Genomic DNA, 26121 nt, shown 5'->3' on the forward strand with positions numbered 1-26121 from the left:
TATTAGTAGAACATTTTATGCATCTTTATTCACCTCAAAGCATATCCGCTCCCGCGCCCCCCCTGTGAACTCTGAATCACCGATCTTGGACAGTAATCGATTCAAAATGCTAAGAATCGAATGAATCGCGATTTCTATAGCGATTCAATGCTTTCAAAATGTATACACATTAAATTACTACACACACAAATTAATGGAGACCTTGAAGAATGTTCGTGAATCGTGCCTCTTATTTGTCCTTCACGCGCTCCACTGTTTACCGACTGAGACTGTCACAGGATTGCGCTCGCGCTCCGTTCGTCTCTGACGCAGCTGACATGTGATCTATAGCATTGGTTCCCAACCTGGGGTCCTCAAATTAATGGAGGACAATAAATTGTGGGTAGGCTTAGGTTTAGGGGTAGGGATTCGGTAAGGTCTGTATTTTGGACACTAATGTTGATCCAGGATCAACAAAAGATGTTGATTCAGGAACATGTCTTGCTTGGCAAAATCACAGTGACCGTCTATTTAGATTTATTGCAAGTCAAACAGATTTTAATTTTTTTTATTGGTGAGAGCTTCTGGGCATATAGAAAGGACAACTGAGGGGCTTGCTCAGTTTCAACAAGCTGTGATATTATAAAATTGTTTATCTGTACAAATTTCCTACGTTGTTGAATACAAGAATCATGTGCACAGCTGCAGGGCCAAAACAGAAGAGACTATTAGTTTCTGCATGAGCAGAAAATCTATCTTCACCTTCAGTTTCACGTTATTAGATTTAATCAGTATCTAAATAAGAATTCTGGCAGCTATAGCATCTCTTATTCATCAAGCTGGCAGCTGATTGGCCCCACTGATCATTGCAGGAAACAGATGTTGCTGTCTAAAGGCACACGTTCCAGGTGTATAAATCACTGTATTCTCAATATGTCATCCTATGCAACTGAGACACTCTGAAACATAAATGTTTGCTGAATAATATACTTAAATTATATGAAATTTAATTTCCTTTTTCAGGTGTGACTTTTGATGTTTATATATATATATTTTAAGTACATAAAAAACCCATTAAAAAAATTCCATATAATTTATAGTTTTACTAATATTTTCTGGGGGAAAATTCTACCTGAAAAAAGACAATTATATATATATATATATATATATATATATTTATATATATATATAATGATCAATACTTACCAGATGGTTGCATGTACAGTAGACTTGTTTTATTCAGCTATAGCATCAAGCCAGAACTGTAGTCAGTTGAGATTCAATTTTTCTTTTCTCAGTCTGAGACCACTAAAGCTATTGACAGAATGTCCTTGGCCATTCAAATGAGTTGTTCTTGACCTCCTGAACACTGTCCTTAAGAGAACTCTAAAAAACAATTGGTTTTTTTTTTGTGACTATGACCAGAAGTTTGAAGTTCTTTCAGCGATTATCATTAAGACTTTGTGTTAAAGACAAATTAATTTGCAGACAAAATTCCTAAGTGGGATTTATTGAACAGATCTTAGCATGTCATGTGACTGGTACTTTTGCTGACTCTTGTGGTGCCTTTATGGCTCTTGGACTAAAGGTCACCTTATGATGTATTACAAATAATCAGCAAAATATGCTTTTTCAATCTTTATATGAAGGCAATGACAGAGCAATCCTCCTTAAAGGGGATTGTTGTGGGCGAAATAACTGAACACAGCGATTTTAATGGAATCCTGCTCCTAATTTCATGCCATGCTCCCATGGAGGAACCAGAAAATCAGGCCTGAATGAAGATATAAATATATGTGGATTGTGGGGAGCTTTTCCTCCCATATCTAAGCAATATAATCTGCCACAGGAACAGCCCACCTTTTGTACATCACACACACACTCATGGCAGGGAATGATTGTTATACAGATGGCTGTCCTGATTTATGAACAAACACAATTAGTCACAAACAGTTACGCTTCTTTTGGCCTCTGGACAGCGAGAGCATCTGTAATCCTACAGTATATTCATCAGCCAAAATGTCTAATCTGGTCAATTATAAACTCAGTGTCTGAAAACAGCCACAGATTTATGATTCCGCATGAGAGATCCAATTAATCCTCTTGTTTTCATTTTAGCTTGTAAAATGATGGTGTGTCTTTACTTAAACATCTTTTTTTAAATAATAAAAATGCCCCAGACATCTTCATCTTTACTAAGCTTGTGCAAGAAAAGCATATTTTGTTTCAAAGGTTCAAACTAGGACATGATATGTAGCTACTCCTCTTCTTTCTTTTCGTTTAGTTTCTTTTGTTCCATTTTGTTTTGATGTTTTCCATTCCTTCCCTCTGTGTAGTTTATTTCCTTTCCCCTTCCTGCCTTGTGTTTTGAGTATTTCCTTTTAAACTTACTTCCATAATGCTACATTATAAAATGTCTTTGAAAGAAACAGGAAATTTATTCCAAAGGTAAAAAGATAATTTTCCCTGAGATCAAATTTTGAATACAGTGGTGTTTAAAACGGCTCCTCGAGTACAATTTATTAATCTTACATAATCTTTCAAAAGTTAATTGCTTGCCATACAATGCAAGATTATGATTCCATTCAATTAATTTATTCAATAAGTCACTAAATGTCTCTCTTGGTTCCAGTCCTACCCAAAAGTCTCACACTAGAATGCGGGTCCATATATTAGCAGTGAAACACTGTCAAGAATTCAACACTAAACACAAACTGAATGGACATTTATGTATAACAGTAGATAACGTAGTTCTAAAATACGACTTATACAGTGACAGGACACTTGTGAGAGCAATATATTCCTTATCCATCACACCTGCTCGTGTAACACGTACTGAGACAGAGGCTGTTGATGTTTGCTGTATTGTAAAATAACGCCATCTGCTGGACCAATGATGTCACAGGCGGATAAAAAGGCCAAAAATGAAAATTACTCCGTGATTTACTCAACCTTACGGCATCCTAGGATTGCATGACTTTCTTCTTTCAGACGAATCCAGTTGGAGTTATATTCAAAAATGTCCTGGCTCTTCCAACCTTTGTAATGACAGTGAATGGGTGTTTTATTTTTCAACAGTTCCAAAGAAGTCCAATAAAGCGCATCCATCCATAAATAAAAAGTGCCTCACACAGCTCTGTGAGTGAATAAATAACTCAGTTTCATCAACTTTGATTTTCGTAGTTCAGGAGGTTCAGAATATTTCTTCTATTATTCCTTATAAGATATAAAACAGACAAAAAATATTCATACTGAAATACAGTATATGAATTTTGTAGACCTACGTTGGCAAAGTTCTTCTGTAACTCTGACAAACACTGATGTTAATAGTGTATTTTTCTCAGTAGACTTGAACAAAGAAATGTAGATGATCTTTATCTCTTGTTCTTACTGAGGGCAAACAAGTTATATTTTATTTGTGATTCGTCTTTAAGCTTTAAGCTGGGTCCTGTTCCTCTGTTATTAGCCCCCGAGTCCATCCACACTTTCACCTGCAGTGAGGATGAAAGCTAATGAAGAGGATGAAGTGAGGTGAGGAGCTCCAGCAGAGGTACAGCTCTAATTCCTTCTGTTCTAATTGGCCCTTTTCTTTCTCTGAGAAACCTTCAGGCCAATATGTAAAATAAAGAGAAGAGTACAAGCATTTTCGCCGAGTCTTTTTTAAAGAATTTGTATGTACAATTTACTTAATTAAACAGTTGTAAAAGTTTGTCTAGAATTATTCAACATGCCAGTTCCATATTCAACTTTTTCAAAGTAAACTATGCAAAGAACAATAATTAATTGGTATACATACTTTAGCATTTCAATATAAAAAGGTATGTAAAAGCACACACACAAAAAAAATGAGAGAGATATAAAACCGTGAAACATTTTTTTGCGACATATACAATTTATTTTTGTTTTTGACTTTTTTTTCTGCTTTTTACATAATGCTGGAGTCTTTGACATCTTTGGGTAGGGTGTAAAGTATTCTTATAACAAGTCAAAATCTCACAAATAAAAATATATATCATCTTGACCTGATCTGATAAAGTTTCAGCACAAGCTTGAATACTGGTGAAAAGAAATATAATTCACAAGCGCAAAATTAACATGTGTAATACGGTGCATCCCTGAATTGTTCTTATCAAATGATTCATTAGTGTGACTGTGATATAGGTACATATCAATGTCTTATTGACTGGACTAATTGTTTTGTTTTTTGTTTATTACTATATTCACATCACCACATTTTTTTTAATTATTAGAAATTTTTATGATAAAATGTGCAGCTGAAACACACTGTAGTCAACGTACATTTCAGACTGGTGTCAACTAATTTTTTTTTTGATTATTTATTCATAATACAGTATGTGGCTATCGTCTGTATCTGTCATTGAGCATATTTGGAGAATAACATGTTCGGAAGCATCGATTTGTGCAAATGATAATTTGCCTAACTCAGTTTCTATGATTTTTAGATCACCTAAATATGAAATTTCTATCATCATTCACCTACCCTCTTGTTGGCTTTCTTTTCTTTTTCATGCTGCTTTTTTTCCATTCAGTGAAAGGGGATGGGGACGAGAAGCAGTCAAGCTTCCAAAACAGATAAAACAGAACCATAAAAGTACCATAAAAATCTTAATGAACCGTGTTCGGATTTCTTGGAATGTGAATGATATTAAAGATTTATGATTTATTTATGATACTGTCTGTGAAAAACTACTTGTTTTTTGGCACAATACCACATGGTTCCAGAAGACTTTGGAAGATGATTTGTATGATGCTTTATTGTCACTTTTGGAGCTTCATAGCTCCTCACTACCATTCACTTATGTAATACGGAAAATGGAAATAAAAAAAATGGCTGAATCTCTGTTTTTGTGTTCCATGGCAGAAAGAAACTCGTACAGGTTTGGAAAGACACAAGGTTGAATAAATGATAACACAATTTAAATGTTTGGCTGAACTAATCCTTTAAAATGATAAATCACTTTGAATTACAATAGCCTTTAGTGAAACCTGCCGAAACAACTGTGCAAACACTTGTGACTTTCACAAAGATCAGTTTGCCATGTCATTAAAAGAGGGGAAAGCGTCAGTTCACAGCAATATTTTGGACATTTTCCAGTTCTTGACCCAAGCACCAAAATAAAGTCTAGATTCAGAAGTTGCATTTGGCAGCTGTATCTCTATAAGAGAAACTGGACAGGGTTCAAATCCCCTGTGCTCTTTTCATCCTTCTCAAAAAGTTGCGCTTCTCCTCAAGCAGTTCCTGGATGCGCTTATTCCGTGTTTTCTCACGCAGAAACACGCGTCCTCTTCTGGGGATGATGTTATTCACAGGAAACTCATTGTCCAATGGGATTATTCGATACGGTATATCAATAGCATTGCTCTCACTCACTTCTTCCACTTTATTTTGCCGTCCACTCGTCTTCTCTGTGCCAGATGCTGTTGTACTGGACAGTGGTGTACTGGAAGTTGAAGTTGTAATGCTTGGTACCAGGGGAGCAGGTTCTTCAGTGGTTGTTAGCACCTCTACTATAGATGTCACAGGGATGCTGACATCCATATTGACTGAGGTTGTCAATTCCCATTCATTCACACCATTCACTGTTGTTGACTGCAACATCCCACTACTGTCCACATCTGTTGCACCACTACCTTCACCAGACTCTTTAAACTGCACGGTGGTGCTGGGAATGAGAGTGCCATTATTCAGATCACTGAAAATGACTGGGAAAACAGTACTAACAGGTAATTCGGTGCTGTTTGCCACATAATCTGCAGGTACAGATGTGATCCTACTTGGTGTAGTAATGGCAAAGGATGTGCTCTGTTCTGGAGTAGTTTGCTTATAGAGAGGAGTTGTAGTATATGGATAAAAGGGCGTTGTCGAATATCCGAGAGTATCAGTTGACGTTGCTAAAATTGTATATAACCAAGGTGTGCTTACAGATGTGGCACTTTTCCCTTCTGTAGATGGCAAAAAGGCCATCGCGGTGGTGGACTCTGTGCGTGTGGGACTTTGGGCTGTGGTGAATAGTCCTTTAGTGGTAATTTTCAATTTTGATGGTGGCTTACTTGCAGTCACAGTGGTCTTTGTGATATTGCCAACTTTACAGGACTTGCAGCACATGCGCTGAAAGCCCGGCAGAGAGCAATACTGCTGCAGCACCTCCATGTGACAGAATGCAGAACGGTCACCATGACAACGTTCTGCAAAACAAGAGAGGGACCTAATAAGACATATGTGTGTACACTGAAATCAAATTAAAGTCAAATGTATGATTTAACATCACCGCAACAAGCTAAATACAATTGTTAACATGATCAAAACTAAATTTAGAAAAGGCCAGATCAAGTAAAAAAAGCTTCCTATGATCTATAATGAGGAGTTGAATGAGGATATGTGCAGATAACTACAGTAGATATCTTCCAAGCTTCATGCTTTTCCCAAGTCTGAGTAAGAAATAAGCAGAAATGTGGGATTAAAAAAAAACACATTTTAAGAGAGAATTAGTAGAAGCAAAGGAAGAAACAGAGTTATGACCTGACCATTAAGCAACTCTGCAAAACCAGCATTTAGATGCATACTAGGACTAAACGTTAGGTTGTTAGTTTTCTTTTAATAATAATAATAAATATTAATAGTCTTCCTTGTGAATGTGGTTATTAATGGACTATGAATGTGGTTATTCTGCCTTCTGAAAATGGATTATATTTATTTATATAATCATTAGCTAAAGCCTGACTGACACTACAGGATTTTTAGCCCGATTTAGCCACGATTTCCCCGTCCCGAGAATCGGAGCAACCACCTTGTTGAGCACCTCGATCGGTCCCGATGTTCGGCGCAGATTATCTGGTAATGTGAGGCGTTCGCCGATCGAATCTTACACCTCATGATTTGCTTGCACACAAATCGGGGCAGCCCTGTTTATTATCAAACATGTTTGATATTTAGGACTTTTATCGGGATGATGATGACTATATGATTACGTCAGTACTTTCACAGCCAATGCGCAAAACCACAAAACAGCTAATGTATGGCTCATTGGATAGAGGTGATAGAGGAATCAGTTTCTTGACATTTTTTTTTAGTAACACAACTGTCTGTAATGTGTCGAGATCGCATCACAACAGTAAGGAGAAATAGAAGAGCTGGAGCGAAATCGCCTCAGTTTTGAATACACCGGGTGTCACGGCCGGGATCCAATGAGGCACGGAGATAGAACCAATAGCAGGTAAATCATTTATTAAAGGGTAATCCACAGGGGTAAACAGTCCAGGCAGGGTCAAAACCAGAATATCCAAACAAAACATAAACTAAACAAGAAGACAAGGCAAGGGCACGAACTGACGGACATGAATAAACAACGACTCCGTCACACATACTAAGACAGACCGGGTTATATACACAAGGAGAGACAAGCGCTAATGGGAAACTGACAGGGTGTGATGATAGGTAATTAGTGACAGCTGGGTGCAATAATTAAGCAGGGATGTGAGGAATGTGATTAATGAAGTGAAAGACACCGTGGGAAAAGAGGACATCTAGTGGACACCCAGGGAACACAACCCAGACACTGTGACAATACCCCCCCTCTACGGAGCGGCTCCAAGACGCTCCACGACAAGACACAACACAGAGACAAGGAGGGAGGCGGACAGGTGGAGGCTCAGGGGGAGGGACGGAGGGCCAGAAAAAAAAAAATCATGGGGAACAGATACCAGAAGTGTAGACACAAAACAGAGAGACCAGGAGGGAGGAGGACCGGAGGAGGTTCAGGGGGAGGGACGGAGGGCCAGGCTCACAGAGGGGAACAGGCAGAAAACAAGAAACACAAAACATAAGTCCATAAGGACATCACGTGGTGCCCACCAGGGCGGAACAGAAGACCACCACAAACGTGTGATCAGGGCGGAAGCCCCCCCAGGGCGGAGCAGAAGACCACCACAACCGTGTGTTCAGGGCGGAAGCCCCCCAGGGCGGGGCAGAAGACCACCACAACCGTGTGGTCGAGGCCGGAGTCCCCCAGGGTGGAGCGGAAGACCACCACACCCCTGTGGTCAAGGCGGAAGCCCCCCAGGGCAGAGCAGAAGACCACCACAACCTTGTGGTCGAGGCCAGATTTCCCCAGGGCGGAGCAGAAGACCACCACCACCATGTGGTCAGGGCGGAAGGCCCCCAGGACGGAGCAGAAGACCACCACACCCCTGTGGTCAAAGCGGAAGCCCTCCAGGGCGGAGCAGAAGACCACCACATCCCTGTGGTCGATGCACAAAGCCCCCAGGGCGGATCAGAAGCCCACCACTTCCGTGCGGCCGGATCAACGGGAGGACGAGACTCTGGTAATTCCATGGTGTCTCTACTGGACTCCAGAAGATCGGTGCTGGCCTGACACTGCTCATGAAGATCATTGGTGACTTGCATTTGCTCATGAAGATCAATGGTGACTTGCCTTTGTTCATGAAGATCAGAGGTGACTTGCCATTGTTCATGAAGATCAGAGGTGACTTGCCTTTGTTCATGAAGATCAGAGGTGACTTGACTCAGTCCTTGAAGATCACCGGTGACTTGACTCAGTCCTTGAAGATCACCCGTGACTTGACTTGACTCTGAAAGGTCAACGGTGACTTGACTTGTCTCTGAAAGGTCAACGGTGACTAGCCCTGACTCTGGAGGATCAGCGGTGACTAGCCCTGACTCTGGAGGGTTAACAGTGACTAGACTTGACTCTGGAGGGTCATCTGGAACCCGACTCGACTCTGGAGGGTCATCAATGACTAGCCCTGACTCTGGAAGGTCATCGGTGACTAGCCCTGACTCTGGAAGGTCATCAATGACTAGCCCTGACTCTGGAAGGTCATCGGTGACTAGCCCTGACTCTGGAAGGTCATCGGTGACTAGCCCTGACTCTGGAAGGTCATCGGTGACTAGCCCTGACTCTGGAAGGTCATCGGTGACTAGCCCTGACTCTGGAAGGTCATCGGTGACTAGCCCTGACTCTGGAAGGTCATCGGTGACTAGCCCTGACTCTGGAAGGTCATCGGTGACTAGCCCTGACTCTGGAGGGTCATCGGTGACTAGCCCTGACTCTGGAATGTCATCGGTGACTAGCCCTGACTCTGGACTCGACTCTAGCGAGTTCCCTGGCACCTGACTCGACTCTGGAGAGTTCCCTGGCACCTGACTCGACTCTGGAGAGTTCACTGGCACCTGACTCGACTCTGGAGAGTTCACTGGCACCTGACTCGACTCTGGAGAGTTCACTGGCACCTGACTCGACTCTGGGGAGTTCACAGGCACCTGACTCGACTCTGGAGAGTTCACTGGCACCTGACTCGACTCTGGAGAGTTCACTGGAGAGTTCACTGGCACCTGACTCGACTCTGGAGAGTTCACTGGCACCTGACTCGACTCTGGAGAGTTCACTGGCACCTGACTCGACTCTGGAGAGTTCACTGGCACCTGACTCGACTCTGGAGAGTTCACAGGCACCTGACTCGACTCTGGAGAGTTCACAGGCACCTGACTCGACTCTGGGGAGTTCACAGGCACCTGACTCGACTCTGGGAAGTTCACAGGCACCTGACTCGACTCTGGGAAGTTCACAGGCACCTGACTCGACTCTGGGAAGTTCACAGGCACCTGACTCGACTCTGGAGAGTTCACAGGCACCTGACTCGACTCTGGAGAGTTCACGGGCACCTGACTCGACTCTGGAGGGTCAGCTGAGACTCTCATCCTGTGCAGCGGCGCTGGGCAAGCAGCCATCTTGGGCCATGACTCTGGACAGGCGGCCATCTTGTACTGTGGTGCTGGGCTGGCGGCCATCTGGGGTTGTGGCGCTGGACTGGCGGCCATCTTGTACTGTGGCGCTGGACCAGTGGCCAATTTGGGCATTGGCGCTGGGTTAGCGGCCATCTTGTGCAGTGGCGCTGGACTGACGGCCATCTTGTGCTGTGGCGCTGGACTGACGGCCATCTGGTGCTGTGGCGCTGGACTGACGGCCATCTGGTGCTGTGGCGCTAGGCTGACGGCCATCTTGTGCTGTGGCGCTTGGCTGGTAGCCATCCTGGGCAGTGGTGCTGGACTGGCGGCCATCTTGGGTTGTGGCGCTTGGCTGGTTGCCATCCTGGGCAGTGGTGCTGGGCTGACGACCACCCCACCGGAAGAGACAGAAGTGGCTGGGGCCTCCCACCGAAGCCGATGCTGCAGGTAGCGCACGAATTCCCAGAATTCTAGTGTCTCTAACTGCGCCATCTCCTCCTGAGACACTGGATCATCCAGCCCGCCATTAAAATAGTCCTTGAGGGCCGCATCGTTGTAGCCCATGCCCTCGACCAGGGACCACAACACCTGAGCCAGGGCACCCACTTCATTGCCCTCTTGGCGGAGGGCGATCAACCGAAGGTACTTGGTTCGCCGCTCCGCCATCTTGGCTGGGGAATGGAAAAATGACATACCGCTGGTTCCTAGTGTGGACGGAGTCATTCTGTCACGGCCAGGATCCGATGAAGCACGGAGATAGAACCAATAGCAGGTAAATCATTTATTAAAGGGTAATCCACAGGGGTAAACAGTCCAGGCAGGGTCAAAACCAGAATATCCAAACAAAACATAAACTAAACAAGAAGACAAGGCAAGGGCACGAACTGACGGACATGAATAAACAACGACTCCGTCACACATACTAAGACAGACCGGGTTATATACACAAGGAGAGACAAGCGCTAATGGGAAACTGACAGGGTGTGATGATAGGTAATTCGTGACAGCTGGGTGCAATAATTAAGCAGGGACGTGAGGAATGTGATTAATGAAGTGAAAGACACCGTGGGAAAAGAGGACATCTAGTGGACTCCCATGGAACACAACCCAGACACTGTGACACCGGGTGAGTGCACAAAGCTAGCACGCTAAAAATTAAGTAACGGTCTGCTGCTTGAGATCACGTGAGGCGCTCCTTCTGGCATGATGATCTTAATGATATCTTGCAATGTGTGATGTGCCACGATTCAAATCTTGTAGTGTGTGTATGTCTAATATTTGAGGGAAGATAATATGCAAAGATTCTCCTTATGTGTGTGCTGCAACCAGATTTCTAAATCGGTAATGATTTCAAAACACCTGCAGTGTGAGCCAGGGTTTAAACATTTAGCAAGATCCTCCAAAAATGTGTTATCATCAAAGGGTTTTTTTAGTGGCTAACAGCTAAGAGCAGGGTATATATCTGGAAATATTAATTTGATGCAGATATATACAAAAACAGTTTAATGACAGATTATGAGTCCTTCACAAAATAGCAAAAACAACTGTTTTACACAACTTTAACAGAAAATGAGTTAAAATTTAAAACAAATTGTTCACTGCACTACAAAATCCCATTAATCTTTGAAGACGTGGCAAATATCTGTGTTTTTGCCTTACCCAGATTCACTACAGTAAGCCTTATATTTTCTGCACAACTGACACGAGAATAAAACAACGGCAAAATAACCTGCAATTCCACCACAGATGGTGAAAGAGAAACAGACAGAAAGCAGGGCGACAACACAGGCAGAAAAAAAGCCATTCGATTTTTTTTTTCTTTTCCATTTTTATAACACTTTTTTTATTCCTACTTTTGCAGTTGATCATGACAGAAACTGAAACAATGAAATGCACTCCCTCCCCCATTTAACCATACAGATAGAGTTGTCTTCTTCAGAAAAATAAATAATCAACTGTATTGAAAGGTACAAGTTCACAGTAACTTTGGTTAAACACTTCATTACTTTGAGAACAATTAATCCATTGGTAATTCAGATGAAGAGGTAAATAAATAAATAGGTCATTGGTTAAATAAAATACAGGATTTCCATGATAATGTAAAAACTGGCATGGCACATACAAGTGTCATATATTAAACATTTACAAAACATTAATAAAGTTTCCCTGATAAATCAAAGTGCATATAGACGCAGTGCACGTAAGTCCATCTGAATGTTCCCCAGACATTTTCCCCCACAACAGCCAACCAAGACGCAGTTAGGCCAGTGAAGTAACATGACAGTTACTCAAAGAATATAATATTAGCATTTTTTTTCTTATAAGTAAGGAGATAACAGTCATAAATGTTATTAAATACAGTAAACACCAATGTTTATTTACAGTATCTCACTGCAAGGTCTGGCTTTTCCTAGTGTTTTCTCCACGGCTTTGAGCATGAAAATTCGGATAGCTCGCTACATAGTCACAACAGAAATGTGTTTCACGATACAATGACACGTCTGAAGTGATAAAGAGATGCCGAGTGTAGGTTTCCACTAAAACGCTCTCCGTATCCAATGAGTTAGCCACTGTTTTCGGATGTGTGATGATTGGTTGATCGGTTGGTTCTATTTCAGGTTTTGTTTGAAGCTGCCTCTGGTTTCTGTGTGCTAAGCCATAACTTTCACAGATAAATGCCGATACATTCAAACGTAGTGTAAGGCATTGTTCTTACTCTCTATGTACCCCCAGCCCCCCCATCCCGGAAAAGAGTGCGCTCGGATGTGGATGAAAGTTCATGAGGTATATTTATGTGTCGTCTTTTGTATGGCCACTGGTAACTGTCGTTAAAAACGCATGCTGGCAGACGTACACGCATGGACACGCGTGTCAGAAACCCTCGCACATACGAAGGCATAACGAAATCGCATGTCACTCATCACCAAGTGGAAATATTTAATGTGCATGAATCTCTTTCGTTCAGGATGAATCCGATAAAATGAAACCACTTGAAAAAAATACAAATAAAAATGGAGAGGCAACTGGCTGAGCGAGTCCTGCATAATATAGGTCTTCCCCTTCCCCCGAAACACTTAACTTCTGTTATTAAATAGCAATAGTTCTGTATTTTATGTAAAATCAATAAAAAAATACACGTAACAGTCAAGAATTAAAGCGATCAATAGCAGTCAAAATGTTAGGCTAATAAGCTACAGCTTATTCATGGTAAAACAAATTATTAATATTTTATATTATTGGTACCCATATAGATTTATATTCATATATAAATACAAATATATTAATATGTTGTTTAAAGTCTGCAAGCACAAATAAGCTGCATTTATTGAATTTGTTAACAGTCAAAGAGAGGATGGAGGATGAGGTGGTTGTGGCATTCGAACGTGTGCAGTAAAGCAACCCTGTTTAGCAAGTTCCACCTCATGGCCACCAACACATATGATGGCGGTTCAACAGTACGTCCCATGTTAACATCTTAACTTGTTAGTTTGAGTGTTTGTTTTTGTCCCATCAGGTTTCCAGAATGAATAGGATGTGGAATGAGCAATTAGCAAAGGTTTCCTCATTGTGACAAGTTCACATTCACAATAAAGCTTTAGTTTTTTTTTCTTTTTTTGCCACTTTTCATGTTTATTTTTTCCCCTTCACACTTGCAGCTCAGGCGGCACCTCTGTAAAACGGCGTCCGCCTTAAGAGCGTAAGCCATATGGAAACAGCTTGCAGAGGGCAGTGATTCAAACAAATGTGTCGCCCCTGCGGTAACCTCAGTGCAATCATTAGCTCCGCAAGCTGCCCGTCCAATCACAAAGCCCCTTCAAACAATTTTTTTTTACATGTTTTGTTTTGTCAACAATTTCTTACTGGCCAGCGTTCACAACACAGAGCTCCACAAAGGAGAGAGAGAGATAGAGCGAGAGACAGAGAGAGAGAGAAACAGAGAAACCTCCCCTTATCAGAACGCCCCATGAAAGAGGACCACCACCCAGGAAAAAGAAGCGTGCAAGCCTCGGAAGAGGGAGGCAGTCAGGGGAGTTTGCCTTGTAAAGCCAGGCAGAGAGACAGAGGGAAGGTCCAGCTGAGAGAGGTGAGACAGCGCAGCGCCACAACATGGCTGGAGAGAGACGCTTTACTTGACATCCTCTGCACGGGGTATTTGGGGTCGTGACGTGACAACCACTGTATCAGGAAGTTGCCGTGCTTGTTGAAGTCAGAAGTGCTCCCTGTCGCATGTGGGAGAGGGATTGGGAAGGAGAAAGCCCAGGACACAAAGAGAATGCAAGAGAAAGAAAGAAAAATCCCATCAACTATATTAGTGTGATCATTCATGTTAAGAATTAGTCTGTTATTTCTGCCAAAACTAGTAGGCTATAAATAGTACAACTTTCATTAATAACATTAATAAGCATGCTGGACAGATCATTAGTATGTGTACATTCAAATATATATATATATATATATATATATATATATATATATATATATTTTGGTCTTCATCAACATGAAATGAAAATATCGATATCACGACTTCTGATTAGCAGTTGGACGATGACATTCGAAGCTAGCATTGCATATTATTGTTTATAATAATACCACGACTTAGGTGCCCTTGAGCAAGGCACCGAACCCCCAACTGCTCCCCGGGCGCCCTAGCATAAATGGCTGCCCACTGCTCCTGGTGTGTGTTCACTGCTCTGTGTGTGTGTGCACTTCGGATGGGTTAAATGCAGAGCACAAATTCTGAGTATGGGTCACCATACTTGGCTGAATGTCACGTCACTTTCACTTACTATTTTCTAATCTAGTTAATGTTAGAAAGTTCTAGTAAATTGTTGGGGTCAGGGTGAGGGTGTTTTTTTATATATAATTTAACCCCTTTATTCAGAAAAATGCATTAAATTGATCAAAACTGGCAGTAATTTATGATGCTACAAAATAATTTAATGAGCACCAAATTAGCATATTGGATATAAATAATGACCACGTTCTTATTTTAAAGTGTAACTAGTTATATACACCCTCATTATGCATTACTTTTAACCCTTTCCCACCAACCATCTGAGCCCTTCATGTTGACTTGAATTTGGAATGTACTGATCTGTTAGACATTTCAGGTTGTTATTTTAGACTTAAAGAACATTTCTGAAAATGTGAGCACATGATCAAATACGTACTTGGACAGGGATCCATTCTGCAGAGTCTCAATGCAGTAGGTTTGGAGTCCAGACAGAGTCCAATGGTGTTGTCACGGGTATGACAAAGCACCTGCCTCTCTTGCGTACCATTACCACATGTCACTGAGCACTAACACAGCACACACACACAGACACAGGCACACACAAGCAAACATTCATTAATTTCATGTTAAAGAATATCAAACTAATCCCACGCTCAGACCTGAACTGATGGAAACACAGCGTGTCAGAGGTTTGTACCTGTGACCAGGAGCCCAGCCTCCACTCAGCAGGGCACAGGTTGCGATTGCACTCTCTACGGGACTCTGGGCGCTCGTCACTGCAGAAACGGCTGCGAATGGATTTGATCTTGCCGTCAACCAGAGGTTGGACGCAGCTTACGGAACGTGTCTGAGTTCCCGTCTTCCCACAAGACTTACTGCATTCGCCCCACTCTCCAGCCACCCAGCTAAACACAGAAACAAACACAGTCAAAGCTCAAATAGGTGCCAAAGCATCATGTGTGATGCAAGGTACAACAGTGTAACAGGGACATCTACTGGACACAGACTATAGTTGCAGAAAACCAGGCCATATACAGATGCTGTTCATTTAATTAAAATATCATCAAAAAGTTGATTTATTTCACTAATTCCATTCAAAAAGTGAAACTTGTATATTGTATTCATTCATTACACACAGACTGATATATTTCAAATGTTTATTTATTTTAATTATGATGATTATAACTGACAACTAAGGAAAATCCCAAATTCAGTATCTCAGAAAATTAGAATATTGTGTATTGTTCAATATTGAAGACACCTGGTGCCACACTCTAATCAGCTAATTAACTCAAAACACCTGCAGAGGCCTTTGAATGGTCTCAGTCTAGTTCTGTAGGCTACACAATCATGGGGAAGACTGCTGACTTGACAGTTGTCCAAAAGACGACCATTGACACCTTGCACAGGGAGGGGCAAGACACAAAAGGTAATTGCAAAAATCCAAGCACATTAATAAAGAGGCGAAGGGAAGAAAAAGATGTGGTAGAAATAAGTGTACAAGCAATAGGGATAACCGCACCCTGGATAGGATTGTGAATCAAAACCCATTCAAAAATGTGGGGGAGATTCACAAAGAGTGGACTGCAGCTGGAGTCAGTGCTTCAAGAACCACTACGCACAGACGTATGCAAGACATGGGTTTCAGCTGTCGCATTCCTTGTGTCAAGCCACTCTTGAACAACAGACAGTGTCCGAAGCGTCTAAAGACAAAAGGGACTGGACTGCTGTTGAGTGGCCCAAAGTTATGTTCTCTGATGAAAGTAAATTTTGCATTTCCTTTGGAAATCAGGGTCCCAGAGTCTGGAGGAAGAGAGGAGAGGCATACAATCCACATTGCTTGAGGTCCAGTGTAAAGTTTCCACATTCAGTGATGGTTTGGGGTGCCATGTCATCTGCTGGTGTTGGTCCACTGTGTTTTCTGAGGTCAAAGGTCAACGCAGCCGTATACCAGGAAGTTTTAGAGCTCTCCATGCTTCCTGCTGCTGACCAACTTTATGGAGATGCAGATTTCATTTTCCAACAGGACTTGGCACCTGCACACAGTGCCAAAGCTACCAGTACCTGGTTTAAGGACCATGCTATCCCTGTTGGCCAGCAAACTCGCCTGACCTTAACCCCATAGAAAATATATGGGGTATTGTTAAGAGGAAGATGCGATATGCCAGACCCGACAATGCAGAAGAGCTGAAGGCCACTATCAGAGCAACGTGGGCTCTCATAACACCTGAGCAGTGCCACAGACTGATCAACTCCATGCCATGCCGCATTGCTGCAGTTATTCAGGCAAAAGGAGCCCCAACTAAGTTTTGAGTGCTGTACATGCTCATACTTTTCATTTTCATACTTTTTAGTTGGTTTCATACTTTTTAGTTTAGTTTAAGATTTCTAAAAATCCTTTCTTTGTATTGGTCTTAAGTAATATTTGAATTTTCTGAGATACTGAATTTTGGATTTTCCTTAGTTGTCAGTTATAATCATCAACATTAAAGAAATAAACATTTGAAAGATATCAGTCTGTGTGTAATGAATGAATATAATATACAAGTTTCACTTTTTTAATGGAATTAGTGAAATAAATCAACTTTTTGATGATATTCTAATTAAATGACCAGCACCTGTAAATGTAGTGCTAGGGGAAAGTTTTTATGTATTAATGTGTATTAAATCTATAAACTATATATATATTTATGTTAACAAAAGACATTATTAAGTGCCATTAAAAATTAAGTATCACTTGGTGTGTCTTTCCCCCAAAACTGAAATAAAAATAATAATAATTTCCTTCTAAGTCATTTGGCACACACACTCACATGGGCTGAGCACACTCTCTCAAGTAACAGTCTCTAAACAGGGGCTGAGGCTGCTTGTTTTCCTCACAGAATTTGCGATGGACCATCTTCATCTCTGCATTCTCACGGCAGCCGTAACGCGTCATCTGAATACCTATCCATAAGAAGGTAGTGAATGAAATTCTCATGGACATGAATAGAGAATTACAAATAAATATAATAATTGAGAATCATGTTGAATAATGAGTTCAGTCAAGCACTTCCACTTCTTTTGTCCTCAAGTAATGCCCATGTTGTGTTTTATAGACTCTTTGCTAAGTATTACCCCCAATTTTAGTCACTTTTAAGAGGTTGATAATATGGTGGAGAGCATCAGTTGCTGAGGCAAGATTGGTCACTAATGTTTTAATGCAGGACTTAGCAAATGATCAGTCATATTAGAAGCTTAGCTGTGTCTTAAACTTCTCTCAAATAAATGATTGTGGTTACAGTGTGGTTACAGTACCTCCTCCACAGGTCTTGGAACAGGATGTCCATCTCTTCACCACCCAGGAATATGGCACTGCATTATCAGGGACCATGTTATTCTCATTGGTACCATCACTCAGTCTGTCATAGTAAGTGATGTATTTGATCGACACCTTCACCCTGGCTGATCCATGCATTCGGATCTAGTAAACAATTACACATTTAAAGACAACCAATTAAGACAAGTTGTGTATCCACTGATGTATGTGTGTGGATTCCTACAGGTGATTACCATGACAACCACGTCGTTTTTCAAGGGTCCGCTGGTTTGAATGGTGTCCTTGTTGTTTTTATTTTCATATTCCCATTCCAGACCTTTTTCAATAACTGAGCGTGTCTCTGGGTACTCTCCATAGGCATTGAGAAAGAAATCACCCGATGCTTTATTCATGACAGCTATTTGGTAAAAACAAAAAATGGAGAGAGAGATCTGCAGTCAAATAGACACATCACTTAATGCATGAAAAACTACAGGAAATGATTAGGCTTTACCTAAAATGTGAGTAGTTCCATTAAGTTCCTGGATGAAGAGATGTCTCGCCCCTCTGGGAACTTCCAGCACTTTAATGACACCTACACCAAAACATTTCCAAATTACTATTACTTTATTTCAATACTTTAATGTGTTTTTAAACATTTAAAAAATGTAAACATTGAAACAGATATGACACAACAAATCCTTTTTTACTGAAATCACATGACTCATGGCAGTTGCATACAAGCTTCACAAAGCAGTGTTTCGAAAGCATCCATCACTGCTTTTCATTATTAAATTAATAGTATTTGAAACCAATATTTGATTCAAGTATTTTTTCAGTGATCTTGTAAGTTGCACTGTGTTATTGGATTTCCTTTGCAACAAATTTGTCTGAAAGAAGGTACCTGTATCTTATGAGGCTTATAATTATGCCTATGCTTGGAAGAGCCATTGTGTCTGGACTGGTCCTGTGATGCCTTAAAATGTTGCCTCCGCTAGGTTTTGGAACAGAGCCTACATGTGTGACGCGGAGACGTACCTGTCTTCTCTACAAAGGTGAAGTTAAACTTGTGAGTCTTGCACTTGGTTCCATCTCCGCCGCAGACGCCACACTTATCTTCCTGTAGAGCTGATCCAACCACATTATCACAGCTCACTTTCTGAAGGGAGAGAGACATCATGAGCAACAGGCCACTAAAAAAAAAAAAACCTTTCCAAAGGGTACACACAGCTATATACCTCACAGTCTCCGGCCACACACACACTGTAGGGATCTTTGTAGGAACAGCGTGTTCCAGGTTTCACCAGAGTCTGCATGTTGACTACAGCTCGGGTTTCTTTGGATTGACAGTACAGTTTGCAGCGTTGCTTAGCTATGGAAAACAAGACAAGAGAGATCCCTGAGTGATGGACTGAGATCAAATACACAATTATAAGGATTAAATGCTCTTGAATTCTAAGAAAAGGAAACAATTTCTAATTCTAAGAAGAAAAATCAACTAATATAAAATAATTGGTGATCATTTACCATTTAAATTTCCAGAAATATTCCACATCTAATACGTCTTTGTCCAATAGAGGATAGTTAGATAACATTATTCCATGGTTTATACAAAAAAAGGTCTCTTGATAATCTTTACATTGTCTATAAAAGCATTGTACATTATATCATCATATAACAGTCAGTTTCACAGCTAATCCAAAAACTGGATGCCTCTGTTCCAGAAGTACATTCTAATAAGTCCCAGTTATTTAAACGCATTTAATTTCATTCTGTGTGGAAAAAGTACAAGTAAAATATTATCAGAGGTATCCAAGCCCATTTTATGAACCACAAACATTATTTTCTGAATTATTCTGCAGTTCAGTCGTTATTGACATGACAGTTAAAAGAAAAAAAAGGCTCAGAAAGTCTCTTTATATGATAATTACTTTGGATGTTCCTGTGTTGATCGACTAAGGCAGATGTCCACAGCGCTAATGACTCGGGAGGGATTTCATGTTCTAAGTGATGTCATATGAATATTGTAGAAGTGGAAAAAAGGGGGGTTTGAATAAAATCATATTGTCATGTGTACCCACTGCGTAAGTGAAAACAGCTGTGCAGAGAGATGGATTACATCAGTATGGTTACAGGCCTGGCTGACAAACTGTGCTAGAGTGGGCAGGACAGGAGTGGGAAACAATCTATAGACTAACTGTTTTCAAGGTGTCTTTTTTGCAGAGGAAAAGCTATTTCAACTCTGTGTGGTTCATGAAATCTGCCATATTACTTACGGTCGGGGTGTTCATATGGCAGCCAGTGGTGCCAGGTATTCTGGTACTTAAACTCGTTGTCCATCATTCTACATTGCTCGGCTCTGTAGTCTTGGTAGGGTTCTTCACACTCATGCATATTACAAATCTGGAACTGATAGCTTGGGCCGGAGCAAATACGTCCACCGTTGGCTGGACTGGAGGGGGTAAACGGAAGAGAAGAAATTAGCTATATATGAAAAAATAAGACAGATCAGCAGATAGATAGATACACACCGCGGATTGTCACAAGCTCGTGTGCGAAACTGTAGTCCCCTTCCACAGGTGTGAGAGCAGGAGCCAAACTCACTCCACATCCCCCAGCTTCCGTCCTTTTTCATGATGTCTGGAGTCAACTGTACACAGTGGCCTTGAAAACAGTGCTGAGAGAGGAAGAGAGCAACACATAAACACAAAGGAAGCAAGTGAGTCTCGGGATGAATCTGCATGAAAGGCTGAGTGGTACCTTCCCATCACCGCAATTAGTGCCATCAATGGGCGGACCTTTTTTGGTCTTGCAGAAAAAAGGGTTGTCTGGATGAGCACACCAAAGTTGCTTACAGGGGTCAAAGGGGCGATACTGAGAAACAGAGGAACAGAGAGAAGAAAAATTATTCTCAAACTCTGAGAAATCTGACGACAAGACACTGGTCAGGGAAGGATCAAACTGAAGGACATCTGATGGGGTAAATGTAGTAAACTGTTCATTACAAAGACAAAATGGTGTACAAATAGTGTATCACTATTAAAACAGTCCTGTACATTTCAAATAATTGAAAAAAAAGTTACTTAATATAATATAAAATGTAATGTCATAACAGTTATTCAGGCATGAGGAAACAGTATGATACATTTTCATTCATGGGCAGGTTACATTTATGTAACAAAGCAATCTCATGCAGGCAAATCAAAGCAATGATGAAAACTCTTTAAGTTATGATACAGCCTGTGACCAACAGCACAGTTTGACAACAGAATGCTGGGCAGTGTTGGGATATGGCCTCTATTAAGGTCAAATGTTAAGCAAAATCTCTCTTTGTTTTCCTTCCTCTGAGAGGCGTAGTAGACAAGAGCAGAATCTCTGGCTGTGGTACTAATGATGACGCCACATTTAGCAAGATCCTAAACCCAACAAGCATTTTAAACAAATCAAGACACCAAGTGCAAATTAATGGCTCGCAGTTTTCAGCAGTAGCCAGCTGGCTGCTACTGTATTCTCAGTTTGAATATTTTTTTGGAGTTTGCCAAGCTAAATAGCGAAAGGATTTCTAGGCCAAAAGCTAGACGATTATTTAGTACCTGTAGAGATTTTTAGATGCTTCTGAGAACTGTATGGTTAAACTTGTTCAAATCAGCAATCTTTTCATTGATATTTTTTCTAATGAATGTAGAAAACTCTCTGAAAAGTCACCAGACTGCAATGACCTGATTAACTTGACATTAAAAGAATGTTCAAAAGAGGTTTGAGATATTCAGTATTGAGAGAATCTGTGGCATGCTTTCAATTACTCCAGGAGAATAATTTTATCCTTCAGTTCGAAAAACAGAACAAGGCATTCCACAGGGTTAAGAAGCAGAAATGTGCCACTCGTGTTCTTGCTAAAGCACTTATATCAAATCTTCCATATATAAATGTGCTACTTAAGCTGCAAATGTGTCTAAATCAAGCCTTAAGCGATGGGACTTACTTCTGGGTGGATGAACCTCCAGTTGTGCATTATCCTAATGCAATTCCTATTTGTGGAATTTCGAGCCAAAATTCTTACATTTGTATTGAATTCAAGCACTCCTTTTAATTCTTGTGAAATTATTTCCAATTAAATTCCAATTATTTCAGAAACAACTGTGGGTTTAGTATCCTGGTGCATATGTGTCTGCAAAATGACAATGAGCTGAACACATACCATGTAATGATTAACAATAAAACCATCTGAATTTAATCAAGTTCAAACGAAAGAGGCCACATTGCGACTGAGGAGAACACCTTACCTGGGCTCCTGATTGCCCCACCTTTTGCAGCTAAGGGAATGGTTTAACAAGACAGTGAAGTACAGTCCAAGCAGTGCTGTTCAGCTGGAATCTCATTTTATGAGCAGAAGTGCTTCTTGAAACCATTTTTATCCAGTTTATCAAGGGATATCAAACTCATGACATCTGGCTTTGATTATCTGATCAATTTTATTCCCAATAGTGAATTGTAAACAGTATAATTATAGCCATGCATTTTCTCTCCAATAGAGGAGTGACATCATTTTGAAATTTGGTGCTAATCAAATGTTTTTTGGTCAATCTAGAATTTATTTAATATCAACAACTATATTAAATAAAACCAGCTGATGTGCTGTGGAGTAGTTTTAAAACCTAGGGCAGGACTCACAAAATAAAAGAGATTTCTTAAGATGAGTTCCATGAGGTTCATACTTGGTTACACTTTATGTTAAGGTGTCCATCTCACAGTGTAATTATATATTTAAGTACTGAGTAATAATATTTAAAGTCCTCATGAAATCAGTTGTTTTTGTGTGTTAGCATCAATATGTTAGTGTTAAGATTATCTATAAGGCAATGTGCTCCATTCGCATTTAGAAGATATAAGCATTCAAAGCTTGCAATTCGTCTCTTTCATGACAACTTTGAGGGGGTGATTTTTTTTTTATAACTCATCAGTTAAAATTATATTAAGCCTTAAAGTTCTACATAATTAAGGGAGCGGCCACTTGAGTGACAGGTGGATTGCCACAGCTGTTGCCGTCATCGAGCTAAGCGGGCATGGTTTCACCAACTCTCGCCTTTTTTCGATTATCCGGGAGTGACAAGGGGTGATGCGCTGTTAAGATGGTGATGACCGGCTCCGCCTACTTTTGGCTTCAAAACCGCTCTTCGGAAACCTATGGGTGATGTCACGGACACTACGTCCATGTTTTTATACAGTCTATGGATAGCACGGAGCGAATCTCAGCATGATTATGACCACAATTTTGTTTTACTAAGAGTTTCTTATTGAATCTAGGGTGTAATCTATTAGACTCTGGCTGTCAAATGTGGCTTTACCGAGCTCAACGGCTCTGGCCCAAGCAGATATAAACAAAACGCCATTGGCTATTTTAAAAAGGAGGTGGGGATGCTTGATATGTCCCGCCCTCTCTTTCTTGTTCAGTTGAAATTACATAACCACGTAGAATAACGCTGCTTGTTTCAAGGCACTTCAGTGGACCTTGAACTAAATGTACTTGTAGTTAAAGGGTTACTCCACCCCAAAATGAAAGTTTTGTCATTAATCACTTACCCCATGTCATGAGCTTGTGATTAATGTGATTAATAACAAAATTTAAATTTTAGGGTGGAGTATCCCTTTAACATGAACCAGGATTAGGGTTTGGCTTAGGGTTACTTGCATGTAATAATCCATAATTTATTGCTATTATAATAGTAAGTACATTTAACATGCCTAACAAGGACAGCAAGTGTTATTGAATACTCCTATTTCCAATTAAAAGATTAACAAGTCTGCTAATATATTCCTAAAAACATATTTTTTCTTAAGAAGAAAATTACAGTCTTTATGTGAATACATGGCTGAAGACTCACTTCAAGGATTTCCTTCTTGCGCCTTCTTCAGATTACTCTAATAATCATACAGTAAGTGCGAACACTTGGCTTCACGTTTTAATGGGCCATGTTTTTGAACAGTTACTTTTAAAGAGAATGTCTCAAGCTGCACCAATCCGTTTCATTCATTTTTGTGCTATTTTTGCACTCTCTTCTGAGTGAATGTTCCAGTATGTGCGTCTGCTCTGCTACAGTAAATGCATCCTGTGTATGGGTTTTCTAGTCATTCTATTAATTTCTACTAAATTTTGTCACTGATCACTTCAGAAAACTTGTGCACATCTTTATTAATAGCCCTACTATGTACTGTTGTGGCTAGTCTAATGTAGCTAGTCTTTTAGCTATCCTGATTTATAGTCCTACAATTTAAATTATGTAGCAAGTGTAATGCCTAAACTATATAATTCTGACTTATCATTCAAACTTATCATTCTTACTACTTGAAATTTAAGAAATGTCCTAAATTTAAGTTATTTATTTAAAATTCTTTAGAGTTCTTGAAAGTTTTGTATTAAGAACAATCTTAAGAAGAATGTTTGAGAATACAAAATATTCTTAACTTTTTTTCTTAAGTTAAAGAATAAAATGAAAATGGCAGTTAAGAAGACTTTTTTTTCCTTCTTAAGAATGTTTTATGAATCTGGCCCCTTGTTCTCCTCTTGTTTACTAAAAGATTTATTCACCCAAAAGTGAAAATAGTTTCATCATTCACTCACCCTCATGTTAGCCCGTATGACATTTTTTTCTGTGAAACACACAAAATGTTTTAAATGTTTTCAAACTTATGTAAAAAAAAAAAAGAAATATATATATATATATATATATATATATATATATATATATATATATATATATATATATATATATATATATATTTTTTTTTTTTTTTAAAGATCTGATTCAAAATGAGAATTTGTAAATGAATTTATGCTGCTCCTCTGAAGAACATGCCAAAAAGAGCTGTATAACTTACATTACTTTAGAAGACTTGAAATAAAGTGCATGAGTCATAGGGACCTCTTTTATGATACTTTAATGGTGCTTTTGTCTCCTTTATAAAGATTGAAAGCTCCTTCTTTTGTGCTCCACGGAGGAAAGAAAGTCATACGGGTTTGAACCAACATGAGCATGAGTAAAATTGTGACAGACTGAACATTTTTGATGCACTATTCTGTTCCATTAAGCCTTTTCCCTTTGGCATGTACAGATATCAATACTCAGTCACTTAACACAAAATGCTGTGTTCCATTCATAATGCATTATTGGCATGTATAACACACATCATACTGGGTCACGGCAACCTACAGTACGGTGAACCCAATGACCACAAATGGTGATTGTTATGGCAAGCTGATGGTTGTTAAGGAAGAATGCTTGTAGAATTATACATGCTCGTTGTGATTTTACAATCTCGTAATAATAATGCATTACTTGAATGAAAAAGCCTGTGCAGCAGTGAATTCAAGACTCACCGCTGTGCACATCATGTATCCGGCCCCAAAGTCAAAGCGACACTGTTCGTGCACGGAGTAATGCAGCCCGGGCAGGTGTGGAAGCTCCTCCCATTTGTGCTCGAACGGGTCGTCACGGAGACAATCATACGAACTTCAGAGGCAGAATGAGATGGTATATAATCCACAGTTGCACTAGTCAAGATTGTCTGTGTATGTCTGTCTAGCACTCACTGCAGGTAGCGGCCCAATTCCTGTTGACTGCAGCGTGACCATTGGAAACGGTGGAAAGCCGCCTGCACCAGTGGGGCCATGATGCTCCCCATCTGCACCTCATCTCCACAACGATTCCCCTGCCCATCATGCTCCATTCCCAACCTATAATATACACGCATATTTACAATTTACTTTTTTGAGAACAACTTGAACCTTATTTTGGCATTTTTAGACTTGAGAATTTGAATAAATAAAACAAGAGTTTTGAATAAATTGCCTGTGTGAATAATTTAATTATTCAATAATATAGGCTGTCACTTGTTCTGTTCCTGAATTGATTTGTTTTTTAACAAATCTATTGAGAAAATGACTCAGAGATTAACTCATAGTTACGGTGTCCAAAATCGCATAAACTCTGAGGTACTTTCTGATGCACACTTCAAAATCTTGCAAAAAGTAGTACGTCATCTGGGTACTATGTTATCAATACTGAACACACTACTCTTTCCACCTACTGCTTTGCCCCCATAGTGTGAAGTATGCAATTTCAGATGCAGCCAGTCACTTATTTACTAGGGATGGGAGAATCGATCCTGAAATATCTATATATTGACACTAATGTGAGTTTTGAAAGTATCGATACTCAAATAAAGATCTCGAAACTAAGGTGTTTTTTTACTATTGATTTTGTTTATAAAACAAATTTATGAGTATAATATGCATTGAATTGGACAAATAATGTATGTTAGTGAATAATTGTGTAGGATAGAACT

At 40.2% G+C, this 26121-nt stretch overlaps 1 protein-coding gene across 3 annotated transcripts in view; it reads right to left on the reverse strand.

The window, feature by feature from the left end:
- Positions 1–3851: 3851 nt before the first annotated feature.
- The window catches only part of LOC132109715 (A disintegrin and metalloproteinase with thrombospondin motifs 2-like), a 137050-nt gene continuing 114780 nt past the window's right edge, over positions 3852–26121 (reverse strand). Inside the window, exons 8-23 of one of the 3 annotated variants that reach the window (XM_059516018.1) lie at positions 25367–25510; positions 25154–25286; positions 22062–22091; positions 20539–20652; positions 20310–20455; positions 20055–20230; positions 19017–19150; positions 18817–18937; positions 18293–18373; positions 18033–18196; positions 17778–17943; positions 17294–17426; positions 15178–15385; positions 14917–15046; positions 13876–13965; positions 3852–6186 (exon numbers count right to left, since the gene is read on the reverse strand). In XM_059516018.1, the coding sequence (XP_059372001.1) occupies positions 5180–6186; positions 13876–13965; positions 14917–15046; positions 15178–15385; positions 17294–17426; positions 17778–17943; positions 18033–18196; positions 18293–18373; positions 18817–18937; positions 19017–19150; positions 20055–20230; positions 20310–20455; positions 20539–20652; positions 22062–22091; positions 25154–25286; positions 25367–25510 (2977 nt within the window). In that variant the 3' untranslated portion in view covers positions 3852–5179. The remainder of the gene's footprint in view (positions 6187–13875; positions 13966–14916; positions 15047–15177; positions 15386–17293; positions 17427–17777; positions 17944–18032; positions 18197–18292; positions 18374–18816; positions 18938–19016; positions 19151–20054; positions 20231–20309; positions 20456–20538; positions 20653–22061; positions 22092–25153; positions 25287–25366; positions 25511–26121) is intronic. The other 2 variants (XM_059516020.1, XM_059516019.1) reach the window with 2 other exon arrangements.

Source organism: Carassius carassius, chromosome 29, assembly GCF_963082965.1.
Source record: "Carassius carassius chromosome 29, fCarCar2.1, whole genome shotgun sequence".
In the NCBI taxonomy this organism is placed as follows: domain Eukaryota; kingdom Metazoa; phylum Chordata; class Actinopteri; order Cypriniformes; family Cyprinidae; genus Carassius; species Carassius carassius.